We start from the raw sequence: 19,219 nt of genomic DNA, 5'->3' as shown, positions 1-19,219 counted from the left end.
ACACAACACAAACACTACACGCACAAAACAATGATCTTTTTTTACCACCACTTTTACACCATCGAAGAGTTTATATAGTTCATAAGTTAGTTCAGTTGTCTTTTTTCATATTAAATTGTTTTTAATATTTTATTCTTGTTGGCTTAATAATTCACTTTTTAATATTTTTAAAAAATAGTTTATTGTTATTATTTGAAAACGATTCATCACTTTGAAAAGAGGATCTTGAGCCAGCTCTTGATAATATTTTTTACATTTTTTCCAACAGAGGTACTTTATTCTTCAAGCTCTGAACACCAACACATAGATCAATTGTGAGCAACAACAGCGGTTTATTAAAGACAATTTTTTTAATGAACATTTATAAAGCCCAACAAAAACAAGTAAATGTTCACCAATAATAACAACAACAATAAGTGGTACGTTAGAGAGAGCATAAGAGCCAATAATACCAGCACTATGTGATGTTAGTGATTGTTGTTTCAATAAAATCATGTTAGATTACTCATGAAATGTTGGATATCATTTAAACTTGACATTTTTTTAATGCAATTGCACATGCAGAATGTCAATAATTAAGCAATCATTTTTCATTAACAGGGATTCATTTTTGTTGAAGCATAATATCATGTTGATGGTCTTGATGCATTTTGTTGGGTGATTCAAGTGTACCAGTATTTCATGACTGTTGGATTATCAAATAGTTTATAAACAATTTGATTAAATTTTTAAAGCACCTGGTAACACAAACTAAAGCCGACGACGGATCAAATGACACTTTTAACATTAACATCATTCACTTGGTATTTTTCATGTTATGTTTTAGCATAAAAACAGTTTCAGTTGTCTTATTATTTTAAATAGTGCAGTAGATTTTCAATGACAAACCAATTGTCATTTATTTAGTCCTATTTTTAGGAATACTGGTTGATTAATTGCATAAGCACACCAGATGTTTTAGCCACACTTCTTCTTACATATCTGTAACCAATAAAAATATTAAATAAACATTATTTTATTAATATTCTTTAATTTGGAGCAATTATTAGCAACAAACATAATTAAGTAATGATTTTTCATTGTCAAGGCTTTATCATTGTTGAAGTAGTTTTTTTTTGTTGTTATTTTGTTGCTAGTTCAAGTGTATCAGTATTTTATGATTATTAAAAGTATAGATAACACAAAATAAAAACGACGTACCTTATCATATTTCCATTATTATTTTGGTATTTTTCATGTTGTATTTTAACATCCAAGAAGCCGCAATTGTCTCAAGTGTTTTGAATAGTGCAGTAGCTATTTTTTCTTCATCATTGAAGCTTTTGTATATTTTATTTCTCATACATTAGCAATACTAATGCTTTTTCCATTAATAAATATAATGCAACTGTAACAAAAAAAAAATTAAATTGTTATTGTGTCATGTGTAAGACAATATTTTAATTTTTAAAAATAAAATAAATCAACTTACTTTACTCCAAAATGATTTTGGCTTTAATGACAAAGCAATTTAGTCATTTTTTTTTTGTCCCACTGTTAGTAATTATGTTTGACGAATTACATCAAGACATTAGACGTTTTAGCCACACTATTTGATATCTGTAAACATAAAATTATTGAATAAACATTATGTTATAAATTTTTTTCAAATTGGAATAATTATTGGCAACAAAAAAAGAGCAAATAAAAGTGAGATTATTGAATTAATGGTAAATAAATAAATAACAAATAAGTAAATAATGAAACAACAAATAGACCGTAAAAAATTTAGTCTCAAAGTGAATAAATGAACACTAAACACTGACAATAAAAACTAACAAAGGTCTCAAACAATGGAAAATTAATATTGAAATAGTTGACATTTTTTTATTGTTATTTCATCTTTGTAACAAATGACTATCTAACGTCAAATTATTAATTTATTTCTAGCTTAATTATTGATAAAAACCACGTAATTATGTTTGTTTATGCTCTAAATAATTAATAACAATGAAAAAACACAATATTTAGGTACATACCATTTGTCCATTATTTGCCAAATAAAAATTTGCCTTTGTCAGCTCCAACGTCATTGACGTATCCATTAATTTTTGTCAAATTTCACAAAAGTCCGCAATAATTTATAGCACAATCTGTTTGGAATAATTAAATTGATTGATTAAATAACAATTTACAATTATTTAACAATTATTATTGCTAAAATAAAGCTTTAACTTTTTATTAAAAATGACAACCTAATCTCGAATAATTAATTTTTTTTTTTATCACAACTTATGATAAAATGTTATAAAAAGTACGTAGCTATGTTTGTTTATGCACTGAATAATTAATAACAATGAAAAAACATAATATTTACATATTATTTGTCCATTAATAAACAAATTAATAGCTGGCTTTGTCAGCTCCAAGAGCTTTGACATGTCCATTAATTTTGGACAAAATAATGTTTGGACAAAGTAATAATTTATATCACAATCTGTTCAGAAAAATTTAATTAACTGATTTATCAACAATTTATAATTAATTAACAATTATTATTGCAATAATAAGTGTAAAAAGTCACAACACTGAACGATACAGGTATTTTCTCTAACAAAGGCGCGGCCATTTTGGATTTCAGAAAAAAATTCCTCGCGCCATCTAGCTGAAAAATTATCGACTATTTTTTGGTCGGTAAGTAGAAATTAAATTTAAATTTAAAATAATGCTTGACGTAATATAAAATAAACTAATAAGTACAAAATAAACTAAGTGCTGCTATATATACTTGCTATATATACTAAGTGCTTATAAGTACTTTTCGTGATTCTAAATTCAACAAATAACTTGAATAGCAGCTACAAAAAAAAATTAAATTATATATTGAGTAATAAATTATACTATGATTAAAATTATTATAAAAATATTATAACGTAGTTGCAATTGAATAAAAAAATAAATGCATACCTATAATTCAAATGTTCCAGCCATCGTAAGCTTCTGAGTCATCGGAAGTCATCATGATTCACAAGTCATGTGTTGGCAGTCACATGACGGACTGACGACTGCGCCCTTTAATTTTTTCATTTTCAGTCCCATCAGTCCGCAAAACTCTCCGGTCAGTTCGTCTTGAGCTCTTGCGGAGTGAACAGCACTTGAAATCGGTCGATTCTGGAAAATAGTCAAGAATTTTGGTTATACGTACTTAAAACGTATAAACTGCACGTGCAGCCTCGTGGTTTTTTAGTTAATATTTTTTGATAGTTTTAGAATTATTTTAAAGAATTAAAATAATTTTAATAAATTAAAGACTTTTTTTTTCCATGCTTTGCATTTAATAATTATAATTAAATAATGTAAAAGTAAAGAAATATCAGTCTTTAAAATAATTGAAATTATTTTAATTCTTTGAAAAAAAATTTGTAAAAGGGATGCTAGAACAGACAAGACCTCCACGTGGTGCATCCCGGGTCATGCTAAGAAGTCTGTTAATCACTCGAGTGATCATTTTGGGGTAGAAATAAGTTGCGAGTAATAGCGGTTTTGCGAATAATAGCGGTTTAGCGAATGAGTACTCAGCGTTATATATAAGTGTAAAAAAAATAATTTATAATTTATAACATGTATGTATTTTCAAGTGTTTCAGGATTTTATATTTTTCAGAATTTTCAAGGCTTTTAAGAAGACTCCCTGGGGCGCAACTTCTCCATGCAATTGCTGCTTTTCAAGACATCATGATTTTATTATTTACAGGTATATATATATTTATTTTCTGACATATTTTATTTTTGCAAGATTTTAATATTAATTATTATTTTTTAGGGTTTCCAGGATTTTACGATTTTCAAAGTATTAGGATTTTCAAGGCTTCCAGATTTTTAAGACTCATCATTATTCAAGGATTCAAGGTAAATTTCAAGACTAATATAGTAATATTTTTAAGGTTTTCAAAACTCTAATACTAATTTAATATTTTTAGGATGTTCAAAACCATATTTCGGATGCAACAGGATTATATAGGATCATCGTCGTCAACATGCTGATGGAGGATTCCCGAGACAACTTCTTCGTGTTATGCTGCTGTTCAATGGACTCAAGGATTTAATGATTTTCAGATATTTAAAATTTTAATTTTTTTTTCGATTTTATGTTTTTCAGGACCATTAGGATTTTCAAGGATGCTGCTGTGAATCATTGGATCATCATCTACATGGCTTTGCTGAGATAATTTCATCGGATTGAATTGGATTACTGAGACCTCGACAACATCTACATGGCATTGCTGAGAGAATTACATCGGACTGGACTGGACTACTGGGACATACATATACTTCGACGGGATTTTCATTTTTTCAGGCGTTTGCAATATATTTAAAATTTTAATATTTTTATAGTTTCATATTTTTCAGGGTCATCAGGATTTTCAAGGTTGCTGCTGCTGTGAATCATCTACTTGGATCATCATCTACATGGCTTTGCTGAGAGAACTTCACCGGATTGGACTGGATTACTGGAACCTCGACAACTTCTACATGGCTTTGCTGAGAGAATTATACCACGGATTGGATTGAATTTCTGGGACCTACACTTCGACAAATTCTACATGGCAATGCTGAGAGACTGGATTGGATTACTGGAGCTTATACGTCGACAATGAGAAGGAAAAGGTTTTGCTGTTGGCTGTCACAAGGTAAGTTCCTCTAGATCGAGACTGACTAGTTGTAATTATTAACCCATCCCGGAAAAGTGCTTTACATAGTCCTTGAAGTTACAAAAAAAAATTATTGATATATTTTTTGTAGCTTCTCGTCGTTCCAAACTGTTATTTTATTTTTTATTTGTTGTTTAGATCCATTTTGACTTGTTTTTACAATAATTATATTAATTTTTTTATATCAAATTCAATGGCAGTAGTGTGAAAGTCAAAATGGATTAACCCTGTCTTCCTCAAACAGAATAGACGGGGGTGATTAGGATGTATATTATTATCTATCGTAATAATTTATATTAGATAAATTATTACCCTTTTCCTTCCGCGATGTATGTTTGTATGTAAGGTTTTTTTTATTTGACGTTAAATGCACTTTTCCAAAAAAAAATTAATTTGAAAATTGATATTAATATTTTCGAGACTTGTTTTTTAGTATGTTTTTTAGGAATTTCAAGATCTTTCAAGGACCATTTTCCGGATACGAGTGCACTCATTTAGGATCACCGACGTCGCAATGCTGGAGGATAACTACCTGGACAACTTCTTCGCGTGATTGCTGCTGTTCGAGACTCAAGGATTTATAGTATTTTCAAGCATTTAATATATGTACAATATTTTAATATTTTCACGATTTTATCTGTTTTAGAATCTTCGAGACCTTCAAGATGACTACCTGGGCCCAGCTTCTTCGTGCGATTAATGGATTTTAAGACTTGGGGATTTTATTATTTTTAGGTGATTTATTGATTTATTATTTAGCATAATTAATATTTGCAACGTTCTAAATATTATTTTTCAATTTTCAGGATGTTCGAGACCTTCTGGATGACAACCTACAGGACGCAATTTCATCGTGGGATAGCAGCTTTTTAGGACTTGGGGGTTTTATTATTTGCAGGTAATTTATTTATTTATTATTTATTATTTAACATAATTAATATTTGCATATTCTAATATTTTTTTTTTATTTTCAGGACGTTCGAGACCTTCTGGATGACTACCTACAAGACGCAACTTCATCGTGGGATGGCAGCTTTTTAGAACTTGGGGGTTTTATTATTTTTAGGTAATTTATTTATTTATTATTTAGCATAATTAATGTTTGCAACGTTCTAATATTATTTTTCAATTTTCAGGATGTTCGAGAGCTTCTGGATGACAACCTACAGGACGCAATTTCATCGTGGGATAGCAGCTTTTTAGGACTTGGAGATTTTATTATTTGCAGGTAATTTATTTATTTATTATTTATTATTTAACACAATTAATATTTGCATATTCTAATATTTTTTTCTAATATTTTTCTAATATTTTTTTTTTATTTTCAGGACGTTCGAGACCTTCTGGATGACGACCTACAGGACGCAATTTCATCGTGGGATAGCAGCTTTTTAGGACTCGTAGATTTTCTTCTTTGCAGGTAATTTATTTATTTATTATTTAACATAATAATATTTGTCACGTTTTAATATTATTTTCTAATTTTTAGGATGTTCGAGAGCTTCTGGATGACTACCTACAAGACGCAACTTCATCGTGGGATGGCAGCTTTTTAGAACTTGGGGGTTTTATTATTTTTAGGTAATTTATTTATTTATTATTTAACATAACTAATATTTGTAACGTTTTAATGTTATTTTTTAATTTTTAGGATGTTCGAGAGCTTCTGGATGACTACCTACAGGACGCAACTTCATCGTGGGATAGCAGCTTTTTAGGACTCGTGGATTTTCTTATTTGCAGGTAATTTATTTATTTATTATTCAACATTTTTAATATTTGCAAGTTTCTAATATTATTTATTGATTTCAGGATTTCGAGACTTCTGGGATGCCTACCGAGGACGCAACTTCTCGTGGGATAGCAGCTTAGACTAGGGATTTTCTTATTTGCAGGTAATTTATTTATTTATTATTTAACATCATAGTGATTTGTAAAGTTTAAGATGTATTTTCTAATTTAGAATGTTCGAGAGTTGGATGACTACCTACAAGTGAACTTCATCGGATGGCAGCTTTTAGTGAACTTGGGGTTTTATTACTTAGGAATTTATTTATTTATTATTAAAGTGATAACTAATATTTGTGAACGTTTAATGTTATTTTTTATTTTAGATGTAGGAGCTTCTGATGCTACAGCGCAAAACGTGATAGCGCTTTGATCGTGATTTTCTATTTCAGTAATTTATTTACGAATTAAATATTTAATATTTGCAGTTTTAAGATGCATTTATTGATTTACTTGCAATATTAGATCTACCATAGCCGCGAGCGATATGACAGATCTCCATTCGCAAGTATTATTTAAAAGCAGCTTTATGAGGCGAAAGCAAATGCGAATAGAACGTGACAGTGATTTAGTGATAGTGGCATAGTGATTTAAAATGTCCTATCGTTGTTGCTCGTGCGTTATATATATTTTTTTTTATATCAAAGATTTAGTTTGATATCTTCAGCAGTACGCAGCGAAGATGTATTTTAAATAATTATTAATGAAATATACCCGTGCGCATACTGCAGGCATATTTTTCCGGTTTTTTATGCGTCGCGACGAATAAGTAATTTGTTAAAATAGCGCAATGGTAATTTAATAAGCGTATTGAAATATTTTAGTTGCATGAACAAAAGCATAAATGCGTAGTTTATAGTGTATTAGGTCTATTGGAGATACCAGTTTTAACGAACAATGTGTCTTACCTTTTTGGGGAAGTATTAATGTAGAATATATATTATTAATTTAAATATATGTTTTTTACAATTATTAATTTTATTTATTTATTTATTATTTTTTTGTTCTTATTTATAGGCTGCGACTAAAATGTTGTTGAAATATTTGTTATTAATTTAATATTTCGTTTCTTATTTTAGCATGATGTTATAGTGTCGAAAATTGTTGGGTCGTAATGCTGTCATTTTTTTCTGTTTGTTGTTGTCTGTATGCACTGATTGCAGTCATTAAAACAACAGGCTTCAAATACAGCGAAAAAAAATCACATATACAAGGGCAAATATAATTTATAAATAATATAATTATTATTGTCAATTTAAAATGAATTACTTGTAACAGGTATAATTATAGATGCTTACAGAAAAATATATTAATTGTGGATAAATAAACTAATATATGCATAAATAAAATATTGTCATTGATAATGTAATGTATTTTTTTCATCAACAGATGGGAAAGAATCTACTTGGAACAATTTATCATGTGTCTATTTATCAGCAGAAGTAGTAAGATTGATTTATCAACGTGATGATGTAAAAAACGAACCAAGGGTATGTTGTCAACTTTTTGCTAATAGTGCACTTTTGATAAACTGTATACATTTCATCGATAAAATACTTAATGCTATAGTTATATTTTAATAATTAATTATTAAATCATTGAAGTAAGAGCTTTTTTTTTTTTTGCAAATTAATTAATTCGTATTATGTGTAGTTACAACAACTGATATAACAAATCCATTGGATATTGTACGAGCTAGACTACATGCAGATGCAACGATTAGACAGTATGTGTCAGGTATTTAAAATATTGAAAAAAGTCTAAGAATATTTGCTAAAAGTTTGTACGGTCACCATGTTTTTGTTTATCAATTATAGTCGGTTATGAAACTATCAAACGTTAGAGCTTTTATGATGAATATAAATGGTATATTCGTTGGTGAATTTTAACATTTATTTAAATATTATATGACTGTTGATTATTCAATATATAAAAAACCCTAAACAACAAAGTTTTGTATATAAATTCATTTATCAATTTGAAACATAATCTAAAAAAAAACGTCAAGACTAGAGTGAAGACTGTAAACAACTGTGAATATTTCTTATCAGTGAATCAGTCCAAATAACGTTTTCCAAACGTTTAAAACATTTATTAACCTCAAAATAATTATTGTTAAATAAACGTACAAAAGCACAAAAATATCAAAGACATTCAAGCTGATTAGCAGTCATTTTTATTGTTAATATAAGTTTATAAATAAAGTAGCAAAATGTCGGAACGTAAAGTATCAAATGTAAGTAAAATAAAAATAATAATTTAATGATCTTCTTTAATTTATTTATAACTGATAATAACGAATATTTGTTTTTTTTTTTTTTAGAAATATTATTCACCGGATTTTGATCCATCAGAAATACCACGTATGAAGTTGTCAAAAAATAGTCAATCTACTACGAGATTAATGGCACCATTCAATATGAAATGTAATTCATGTGGTGAATATATTTATAAAGGAAAAAAATTTAATGCTAGAGAAGAAGATGTTGATGGTGATGATTATCTTGGTATAACAATAAAGAGATTTTATATAAAATGTACAAGATGTTTACAAGAAATATCATTCAAAACTGATCCAGAAAAAACTGATTATGTTATTGAAGCTGGTGCAACAAGAAATTTTATGGCACTTAAATTAGCTGAAGAACAAGCACAAAGAGAAGATGATGAATTAAAAGAAGAAGAAGCAACAAATCCAATGAAATTATTAGAAAAAAGAATTCAACAATCAAAACAAGAAATTGATGTTTTAGAAGCATTAGATAATTTAAAAGATTTAAATAGACGACAACAAACGATTGACTATGATCAAATGTTAGAACAATATGATACAAAAAGTGCAAGAGAAAAAACAATTAAAGAACAAGAAGAAATTGATGAAGAATTTGTTCAATCAGTATTTAACAAAAAAAAACGTACAGTTGTCGAAGAAGAAATTATTGAATTAACTGAAGACGATTTATTGCCTTCAAAAAAAATCGCTAAAACTGATAATGTAACGTCTGTTCATGACTCAACATCAGTAAGCATTAACAAGCTAATAATTTAATAATAATATTAATGACTTAACAATTTATTTTCTTTTTTTTTTACTTAATTTTTATTAATACTTGTGTATTTTTTATTTTCATAGAAACCAATTGATGTTGCTTCATCATCATCGTCATCATCAACATTAGAATCAACTTCTCGATCAGCAACATCATTACTGGTATCTTCGAAGGATGTATTACCAAATCGACAAAAAAAATATTTGAATATAGTTAAAAAAAATATAATTCTTGGAGTTAAACCAGCAACAACAACAACAACAACAACACCAGCACCACCACCACCATCAGCCAATGATGCAAAATCCGAATCAACAGCTAAAAAAACTGGACTTTTACTTTTAGGATCATATTCTGATACTGACAGTGAAGATAGTGATTGACAAATTATTTATTTCATTATTATAAAATTGATTAAATACAATTTTTTAAAATATTAATTTTATAAAAAAAAAAACAACACCCAAAAGATGAATTTTCGATGATACAAAATCAGAGATACAGAGACACTAATTTTCAATCTTTTTCAACAGTTAAACTTAATATTATTATCATTTTTTTTGATAGATAATTTATATGGCCTGTTGAATTAGATATCCATTAAAAAGAATAATTAAAAAAACATTATTTAAAAATAAAATTACTAGTTTTTTTTTTTTTTGTTTTTAGTGTTATCTATTAAAGCTTTTAGAGGTAATATTTTTTACAACTAATTAAACGTCTGCCACGTTTACTATCAACTTTATAAATATGAAAATCAAGCTCATTATCACAGGTCAATAATGGAATAACATTTGTAAATTTTTTTGATGGTTCAATAAGCCATTTATAAAAATTTTCAATATTTTTTTTATTATTTTTTTTACTATTTAAAGATGATGAAAAGCGTACCTTATTTTTTTTTTTTAAATTTATTATTATTATTAATATTATCAGAAACATACCGATTATTATTTTGATAATTTTTTTCAAGTTCCAATTGTGCAATTCTACGTTCAAGACGTGTACGTTGTTCTTGTGAACTACGTTCTTGATTTTCAAATTGTTTAACAATTATTTCAAGATTATTTATTTGACTTATTTTTTCTTCAAGTGTTTTCATTATATCACTTATTTTCATCTTAAATAAAAAATAATTCAAATTTAATTAAAAAATTTATAATTTTAATTAGTTAAATAATAAAAAAAAAAATAAAACAAACTTGTTTTGAATTTCCTTGACTTTCATCAGTGTCTTTTAAAATTGAAATAATTTCATCACATCTTAATAATTGTTTTTCTTTTTCACAAACAATTCGTGAAAAAGTTTGTCAGCAAAACTTATGCAATCACCATGTTTTTGTTTATCAATTATAGTCGGATATGAAACTATCAAACGTTGGAGCATTTATGATAAATATAAACGGTATATTCATTGGTGAATTTAAAACATTTATTGATATATTATATGACTGTTGGAATTTAATTATAAAACAATTTTTTTAAAGACAGCAGTGAATGAATCAAACAGCAGTCATTACTTTTAAGTAATAGCTAATTGATGATGAATTAATATTTGTGTTAAACAAATTACAATCGAATAGCTTTGTTATAAATAATAAATATTTATTTATTAAATAACTATTATTACTTTATTCAAAATTATTTTAGCAATTTTGTCATTTGATATATTAAATTTTTATCTTTTTAATAGAATATTTATTATCAAAATATAATTCATTTGATTTTTAGTGGCATGCATCCATTATTTTTTTTTCTTTTATTAATTATTGTTGTATCGAATTTCATATAATATTTTAAAGCCTATCAATAAGGTGAATTGTTTGATATATTAATTAATTAGTTGCGCTCAAAGCTGCATGTAAAATAACACCAAAATAATATAATGGGAGGATTTCTTTTAGCAAAATCTTTGCAAGGAGCTAAAGTCGGTCTAAGTATAAATTTTTTTCTTTCAATTAAATTATCGCATAATACATAGATCAGAGTAAAAAAAATAAAAACAGCATGATGGTGTTTTAAAGAAGATCATAAATGCAATCATATGAATACAATTAATAATTAAATAAAATCCTACCTTTTTAGAGGATTTTCATCTTCCCACGCTGGTCATCAAAATGCTCCAACACCATGTAGTAGTTCATAATGATTTTATCTGATCAGCAGAAAACACTGATCATTTTTTACCACTTTTACACCACATTATAGTTTATAAATTAGTTGAGTTTTTTTTTTTTTATATTAAATTATTTTAAATATTTTATTCTTGTTGGTTTGATGATTCACTTTTTAACATTATTATATTTTTAAAATAGTATTTATTGTTATTATTTTAAAACAATTTATCACTTTGAAAAGAAGATCTCAAGCCAGCTGTTTATAATATTTTTAGCATTCTTTCTAGTAGAGGCATATCTTTCTTGAAATTGTAAAGAGCGACAGGTCGTTCGATTATGAGCAACAACCGCGGCTTATCAAAGGAATTTTTCATAAACATTGATGATAAAGCTCTACGAAAACAAGTAAATGTTCACCAATAACAACAGTAAGTGGCACATTTGAAAGAGCATAAAATCAATCAATACCAGCACCATGTCATAGTATTCAATTTTGTAGTTAATCAAAGATTCATCATTGTTGAAGCATTATATCATGTGGATGGTCTTGATGCATTTTTTTGATAGTTCAAGTAAGTCTTACATAATCGTTGAATTATCAAATAGTTTATAAATAATTTACTTAATTTTTAAAACACTTGGTAAGACCAACTAGTGTCAAAGTACTTTATAACACTTGGATTTCATTTAAACTAGACATTTTTTTAGTGTAATTGCACATGCAAAATGTCAATAGTTAAGCAATGATTTTTCATTATCAAGGATTTATTTTTGTTGAAGCATAATATCATGTAGATAGTCTTGATGCATTTTGTTGGGTGATTCAAGTGTGCCAGTATTTCATGATCGTTGAATTATCATTTAGTTTATAAACAATGTAATTCAATTTTTAAAACACTTGGTAACACAAACTAAAGCCAACGACGGATTATATGACACTTTTAACATTAACTTCATTCACTTGGTATTTTTCATGTTATATTTTAGCACTAAAACAGTTTCAGTTGTCTCGATTATTTTAAATAGTGCAGTGGATCTTTTTCTACGTTAGTGTTTTTTTATTATCTCCATTATTGCTTTTGTCATGAATAAACTTGATAATGCAACTGTAACAATAAATAATTAAATTATTATTGAGTGAATACTGGACTGTACTTGTATTTTTAAAAATGAATAAATAAATTAACTCACTGTACTTAAAATAGTGCAGTAACTCTCTTTTCACTATCTGCATCATTGAAGCTTGTCATAGCTATATTTTATTTCAAATACATTAGCAAGACTAATGCTTTTCCAATAGATGAACTGGATGATGCAACTGTAACAATCAATTATTATATGGTAAATACTTTGTTTTATAAAAAATGCAATAAAATAACTCACTAGACTTAAAAATGATCTCGGCTCCAATGACAAACCAATTTAGTCATTTGTTTAGACTCATTTTTGAAAATGTTAGTTGATTAATTGCATCAACACATCAAATATTTTAGCCATACTTCTTGCTATAAACAATAAAAATATTGAATAAATATTATGGTATAAGTATTTTTCAAATAGGAGCAATTATTAGGAACAAAAATAATTAAGTAATGATTTTTCATTATCAAGGATTTATCATTGTCGAAGCGGTTTTTTTTGTTGCTTTGTTGCAGCTTAAAGTTTACCAGTATTTCATGATTATTATATTAATTTTTAAACCACTTGGCAACCCAAACTAAAATCAACGTACCTTATCATATACTCATCATAAAAGTCATTATTAACTTTGTATTTTTTATATTGTATTTTAACAGACAAGGAGCCTCAGTTGTTTCAAGTGTTTCAAATAGTGCAGTAGCTTTTTTTTCTTTATCATTGAAGCTTTTGTATATTTTATTTCCATATTATAAGGACTAATGTCTTTCCCATGGATAAGTTTGATGCAACTGTAACAATAATTTATAAAATCGTTATTGGGTAAGCATAAAACTATATTTTAATTTTTAAAGATAAAAAAAGTAACTCACTTTAATGAGTTTAAAATGATTTTGGCTTCAATGACAAACCAATTTAGTTATTTTTTTTTTTGTCCTATTTTTAATAATTGTGTTTTATGAATTTTCCTGAATAACACATTGTTATCTCAGGAACAATTTTGGTATCTGCAAAAATCGAAAATATTATAAACAATAAAAAAAAAGTGAAAAAAGGTGTACAATAAACTAAATAACAAATTAACAGTAGAAAATCAAGTCTCGATGTTAAAAAATAAAGACTAAACACTGACAATAAAAACTAACAAAAGTTTCAAACAATGGAAAAGTAATATTGAAATAGTTGACATTTTTTTGATTGTTATTATTAAAAAAACCATTATTATACAACAAGGATGCTACAACAATGCTATGAATAATAAATTTTTATAAACATTTATAAATAAATTATTACATTCATTGTCTTTGTAACAAATGACAATCTAACCTCAAATAATTAATTTATTTCTAGCTTAATTATTGATAAAAACCACGTAATTATGTTTGTTTATGCACTAAATAATTAATAACAATGAAAAAACATAATATTTACATGTCATTTTTCCATTATTTAACAAGCTTTGTCAGCTTCAAGAGCTTTGACATGTCCATTAATTTTGGACAAAATTCACAAAAGTTCGTAATAATTTATATCACATTTTGTTTAGAAAAATTTAATTAATCGATTAAATAACAATTTATAATTATTTAACAATCATTATTACAATAATAAGTGTAAAATGTCACAACACTGAACGCCACAGGTTTTCTCTCTCACAAAGGCGCGGCCATTTTGGATTTCGTCACGCCATCTATTTGAAAAATTATCGACTATTTTTTTGTCAATTTTTTTTTTTTTTTGCCATAAACAATAACAACAATAAACATACCTATGGAGTTTACCTCGAGCTCTAGGTTTTGTTGAAATAATAAAAAAAACCTAATCGTATCAGCATCGTATAAATTTATCAAATTGGAAACATAATCTAAAAATAAACGTGAAGACTAGAGTGAATAATATTTCTTGTCAGTGAATCAGTCCAAATAACGTTTTACAAACGCTTAAAACATTTGTTAACCTCAAAATAATTAATGTAAATCAACGTACATTCAAGTTGATTAACAAGCATTTTCAGTCATTTTTATTGTTAATATAAGTTTATAAATAAACCAGCAAAATGTCGGAACGTAAAGTATTAAATGTAAGTAAAAAAAAAAACAATAATTTGTTGATCTTCTTTAATTTATTTATAACTGATAATAACGAATATTTGTTTTTTTTTTTTTAGAAATATTATCCACCGGATTTTGATCCATCAAAAATACCACGTATGAAGTTGTCAAAAAATCGTCAATATACTGTGAGATTAATGGCACCATTCAATATGAAATGTAATGCATGTGGTGAATATATTTATAAAGGAAAAAAATTTAATGCTAGAAAAGAAGATGTTGATGGTGATGATTATCTTGGTATAAGAATATACAGATTTTATATAAAATGTACAAGATGTTTACAAGAAATATCATTTAAAACTGATCCAGAAAAAACTGATTATGTTATTGAAGCTGGTGCAACAAGAAATTTTATGGCACTTAAATTAGCTGAAGAACAAGCACAAAGAGAAGATGATGAATTAAAAGAAGAAGAAGCAACAAATCCAATGAAATTATTAGAAAAAAGAACTCAACAATCAAAACAAGAAATTGATGTTTTAGAATCATTAGATAATTTAAAAGATTTAAATAGACGACAACAAACAATTGACTATGATCAAATGTTAGAACAATATGATACAAAAAGTGCAAGAGAAAAAACAATTAAAGAACAAGAAGAAATTGATGAAGAATTTGTTCAATCAGTATTTAACAAAAAAAAACGTACAGTTGTTGAAGAAGAAATTATTGAATTAACTGATGACGATTTATTGCCTTCAAAAAAAATCGCTAAAACTGATAATGTAACGTCTGTTCATGACTCAACATCAGTAAGCATTAACAAGGTAATAATTTAATAATAATATTAATGACTTAACAATTTATTTTCTTTTTTTTTTTACTTAACTTTTATTAATACTTGTGTATTTTTTATTTTCATAGAAACCAATTGATGTTGCTTCATCATCATCGTCATCATCAACATTAGAATCATCTTCTCGATCAGCAACATCATTACTGGTATCTTCGAAGGATGTATTACCAAGTCGACAAAAAAAATATTTAAATTTAGTTAAAAAAAATATAATTCTTGGAGTTAAACCAGCAACAACAACAACAATAACAACACCAGCACCACCACCACCACCACCATCAGCCAATGATTCAAAATCCGAATCAACAGCTAAAAAAACTGGACTTTTACTTTTAGGATCATATTCTGATACTGACAGTGAAGATAGTGATTGACAAATTATTTATTTCATTATTAGAAAATTTATTAAATACAATTTTTTAAAATGTTAATTTTATAAAAAAAAACAACACCCAAAAGATGAATTTTTGATGATACAAAATCAGAAATACAGAGACACTTGTTATCTTTATATAATGCCGAATTTTTTATTCCTAAAAATAAATAATATAAATCAATATATAATATTTGTTAATAAATAAAAATTAAATTACTACTAATAAATTAATTTTCAATCTTTTTCAACAGTTAAATTCAATATTATTATCATTATTTTTGATAGATAATTTATATGGCCTGTTGAATTAGATATCCATTAAAAAGAATAATGAAAAAAACATTATTTAAAAATAAAATTACTAGTTTTTTTTTTTGTTTTTAGTGTTATCTATTAAAATTTTTAGAGGTAATATTTTTTACAACTAATTAAACGTCTGCCACGTTTACTATCAACTTTATAAATATGAAAATCAAGATCATTATCACAGGTCATTAATGGAATAACATTTGTAAATTTTTTTGATGGTTCAATAAGCCATTTATAAAAATTTTCAATATTTTTTTTATTATTTTTTTTACTATTTAAAGATGATGAAAAATGTACCTTATTTTTTTTTTTAAATTTATTATTATTATTAATATTATCAGAAACATACCGATTATTATTTTGATAATTTTTTTCAAGTTCCAATTGTGCAATTCTACGTTCAAGACGTGTACGTTGTTCTTGTGAACTACGTTCTTGATTTTCAAATTGTTTAACAATTATTTCAAGATTATTTATTTGACTTATTTTTTCTTCAAGTGTTTTCATTATATCACTTATTTTCATCTTAAATACAAAATAATTCAATTTTTAATTTAAAAATATATAATTTTAATTAGTTAAATAATAAAAAAATAAAACAAACTTGTTTTGAATTTCCTTGACTTTCATCAGTGTCTTTTAAAATTGAAATAATTTCATCACATCTTAATAATTGTTTTTCTTTTTCACAAACAATTTTATTTAATTTTTCAACCTCAATTTCTAATGATTTAATTTTTCTTGATTGTTCAGCAATTTCATAAGTTTTATCAATTTTTTGAAGCTCAGTTTTTAAATCTTTCAGCTCTTTATCTTTGTTTATCAATTTTTCTTGATATTTTGCTGATAAATTTTTCTTTTCCATTAAAATTTTAGCATTACAAGTTTCTTCAAGCATTTTTAATTTTTCTTTTAATGATTCAATTTCAATTTTATCATCATTATTTATTTTATCAATTGATTCTTTAACAATTACATTTTCTTTATTTAATTTTGCCTCTCTAAAATTGAAAAAAAAATTAAAAAACAATAATAAAAATTCAAAAAAACAAAACGAAATATTTAAATTAAAATAGGATAATTAATTACTCCAATTTTTTTGTTAAATCTTGAATAATTTCTTCATTATGTTTGAGTAATTCTTCATATGATTTAATTTTTTTTTCATTCAATAAATTTTCTTCTTTTAATTTAATCTCAACTTTACTTATTTCCTTTAAATAATTCAAATTCAAATTTTCTAATTCTTTAATTTTTATTTCTTGTGAATTTAATTTATCATTTAATAATATTTTTTCATCATTTATATTTTTAATATTTTCAAATTGTTCATTCAATTTTTGTCGCATTTCATTGACATCACTACCAACTGATGAAATTTTTTCAATTTCTGAATATGATGATTCAATTTCATTCCATATTACATCAATTTTTTCATCTAAATTTAATTTAATATCATCATATTTTTTTTTTGATAAATTTAAATTTAAATTTACATTATCTTCATTATTTTTATGATCAATAAGTTGTTGTAATATTTCTGGTTTAATAAAATCATTATCTTTAAAATAATCATATAAATTTTTTAATAATTCACAATTTTTATTAAATTCAATTTGATAAAATTCTAATACTCCATTTGTTTCTTTATCTAAATTATTTTTTATTTTAAAAATTAATTCTTTTGTTATTGTTGAATCTTTTTTTAAACTTGTTATCATTGATTTATCATTATCAATTATATTTGGTTGATCTGTAAATATTTTTATTGAATCAATTTTACCAGGATCATCACCACCAGCAGCAATTAATTTATCTCTTAATTGATTCATTTTTTTAACCAATTCAATTGCATTTTTCTTTGGTTTTTCGATTAGAAAATAAAAAGCAAATTAGTTTATAATTATATTATTTAAAAACATTTTATTATTGCAAATTAATTACTTGTTTTTCGTCAATGTCTTTTTTTAATATCATCAATGAATGTTTTTGTGCAAGAATTTTACTTTCTAATGATCGTCTATGCATTCCTAATGCTGAACTTTTTTGTTTTGCTGTAATTGGACGTCCATTTCGTGAAATTGATCTTCTTCCTGGTAAATTACCCTGTGAATTTGGTCTTTCTGGAAATATCTCTGGAGCCATTTCATCTGATTTCTAAATATTTTTTTTTTCATTTTTTATATTATTTATTTGTATAAATAATTATTTTTTTGATCAACTTACGGCCGATATACCACCACGATTTTGATTAACATTTTTTGGAATTTTACTTTTAACACCAGTCACTGATGGTGATCTACCATGTGTCGCTGATCTTGTTGTTTTTAAAATTCGGGTTTTTTCATCAACATCAGAAATATTACCTAACATTTTATCAATAACTCGTGATATGAAAAATAATTTTTTTTTTTATAAATTAAATAAATTAAAAACGAACCACTTGAACCAGCTTGTTTGAGTTTCAATCCTGACATAATTATGATAATTTTATTATCAAAAATATATATTATCTAGTTTTTTGATTTTTTTTTTTTCCTTTATATATAAAAATTTAAAAAAAAAAATAAATAAAATATCAATATAATTGAGAATATAAAATATAAAATTTTTCCATTAATAGAAAAAATAAATTGTATAAATAAAATTTATTTTGTCACTAATGGCAACCTTTTTTTTTTTCCATAAATCAATTGTTTATTTAAATTTCATTTTTTTTTTTTTTTTTCGTTCAATCAAATATTCAAGTTCTATATTTTTTTATTTAAAAAAAAAATATATATATATAAAGTCAAAGTGCTTTTTTGTTTATATTTAAAAATTCGAAAATCCTTTAAAACAT

General features: G+C 25.5%; 3 protein-coding genes and 1 long non-coding RNA gene across 4 annotated transcripts; 2 read left to right on the top strand and 2 right to left on the bottom strand.

Moving 5' to 3' along the window:
• The first annotated feature begins 8,690 nt into the window (after positions 1-8,690).
• On the top strand, positions 8,691-9,527 carry LOC122850967 (splicing factor YJU2-like). Its single transcript, XM_044150009.1, has 2 exons — positions 8,691-8,714; positions 8,802-9,527. Exons 1-2 carry the CDS (start codon positions 8,691-8,693, stop codon positions 9,525-9,527), a joined length of 750 nt encoding a protein of 249 aa, XP_044005944.1.
• Positions 9,528-12,193: 2,666 nt separating this feature from the next.
• Positions 12,194-13,567, bottom strand: LOC122852230. Its single transcript, XR_006373800.1, has 4 exons — positions 13,378-13,567; positions 13,029-13,150; positions 12,837-12,963; positions 12,194-12,751 (listed from the first exon to the last, which is right to left on the bottom strand). It is a non-coding gene; the product is annotated as an uncharacterized LOC122852230 (long non-coding RNA).
• A 963-nt stretch (positions 13,568-14,530) lies between these two features.
• Positions 14,531-16,162, top strand: LOC122852229 (splicing factor YJU2-like). The gene is made up of 3 exons (XM_044151898.1): positions 14,531-14,862; positions 14,950-15,663; positions 15,761-16,162. The coding sequence occupies exons 1-3, from the start codon at positions 14,839-14,841 to the stop codon at positions 16,064-16,066; spliced, it is 1,044 nt and encodes a 347-aa protein (XP_044007833.1). The 5' UTR covers positions 14,531-14,838; the 3' UTR covers positions 16,067-16,162.
• Positions 16,074-19,063, bottom strand: LOC122852228 (spindle pole body component 110-like). The gene is made up of 7 exons (XM_044151897.1): positions 18,818-19,063; positions 18,604-18,743; positions 18,322-18,534; positions 17,467-18,236; positions 16,982-17,378; positions 16,727-16,902; positions 16,074-16,225 (listed from the first exon to the last, which is right to left on the bottom strand). Exons 1-7 carry the CDS (start codon positions 18,852-18,854, stop codon positions 16,201-16,203), a joined length of 1,758 nt encoding a protein of 585 aa, XP_044007832.1. The 5' UTR covers positions 18,855-19,063; the 3' UTR covers positions 16,074-16,200.
• Positions 19,064-19,219: the final 156 nt, after the last annotated feature.

This window comes from Aphidius gifuensis, linkage group LG3 (genome assembly GCF_014905175.1).
Source record: "Aphidius gifuensis isolate YNYX2018 linkage group LG3, ASM1490517v1, whole genome shotgun sequence".
NCBI lineage: Eukaryota > Metazoa > Arthropoda > Insecta > Hymenoptera > Braconidae > Aphidius > Aphidius gifuensis.
This window is presented reverse-complemented; position numbering and strand designations above follow the sequence as displayed.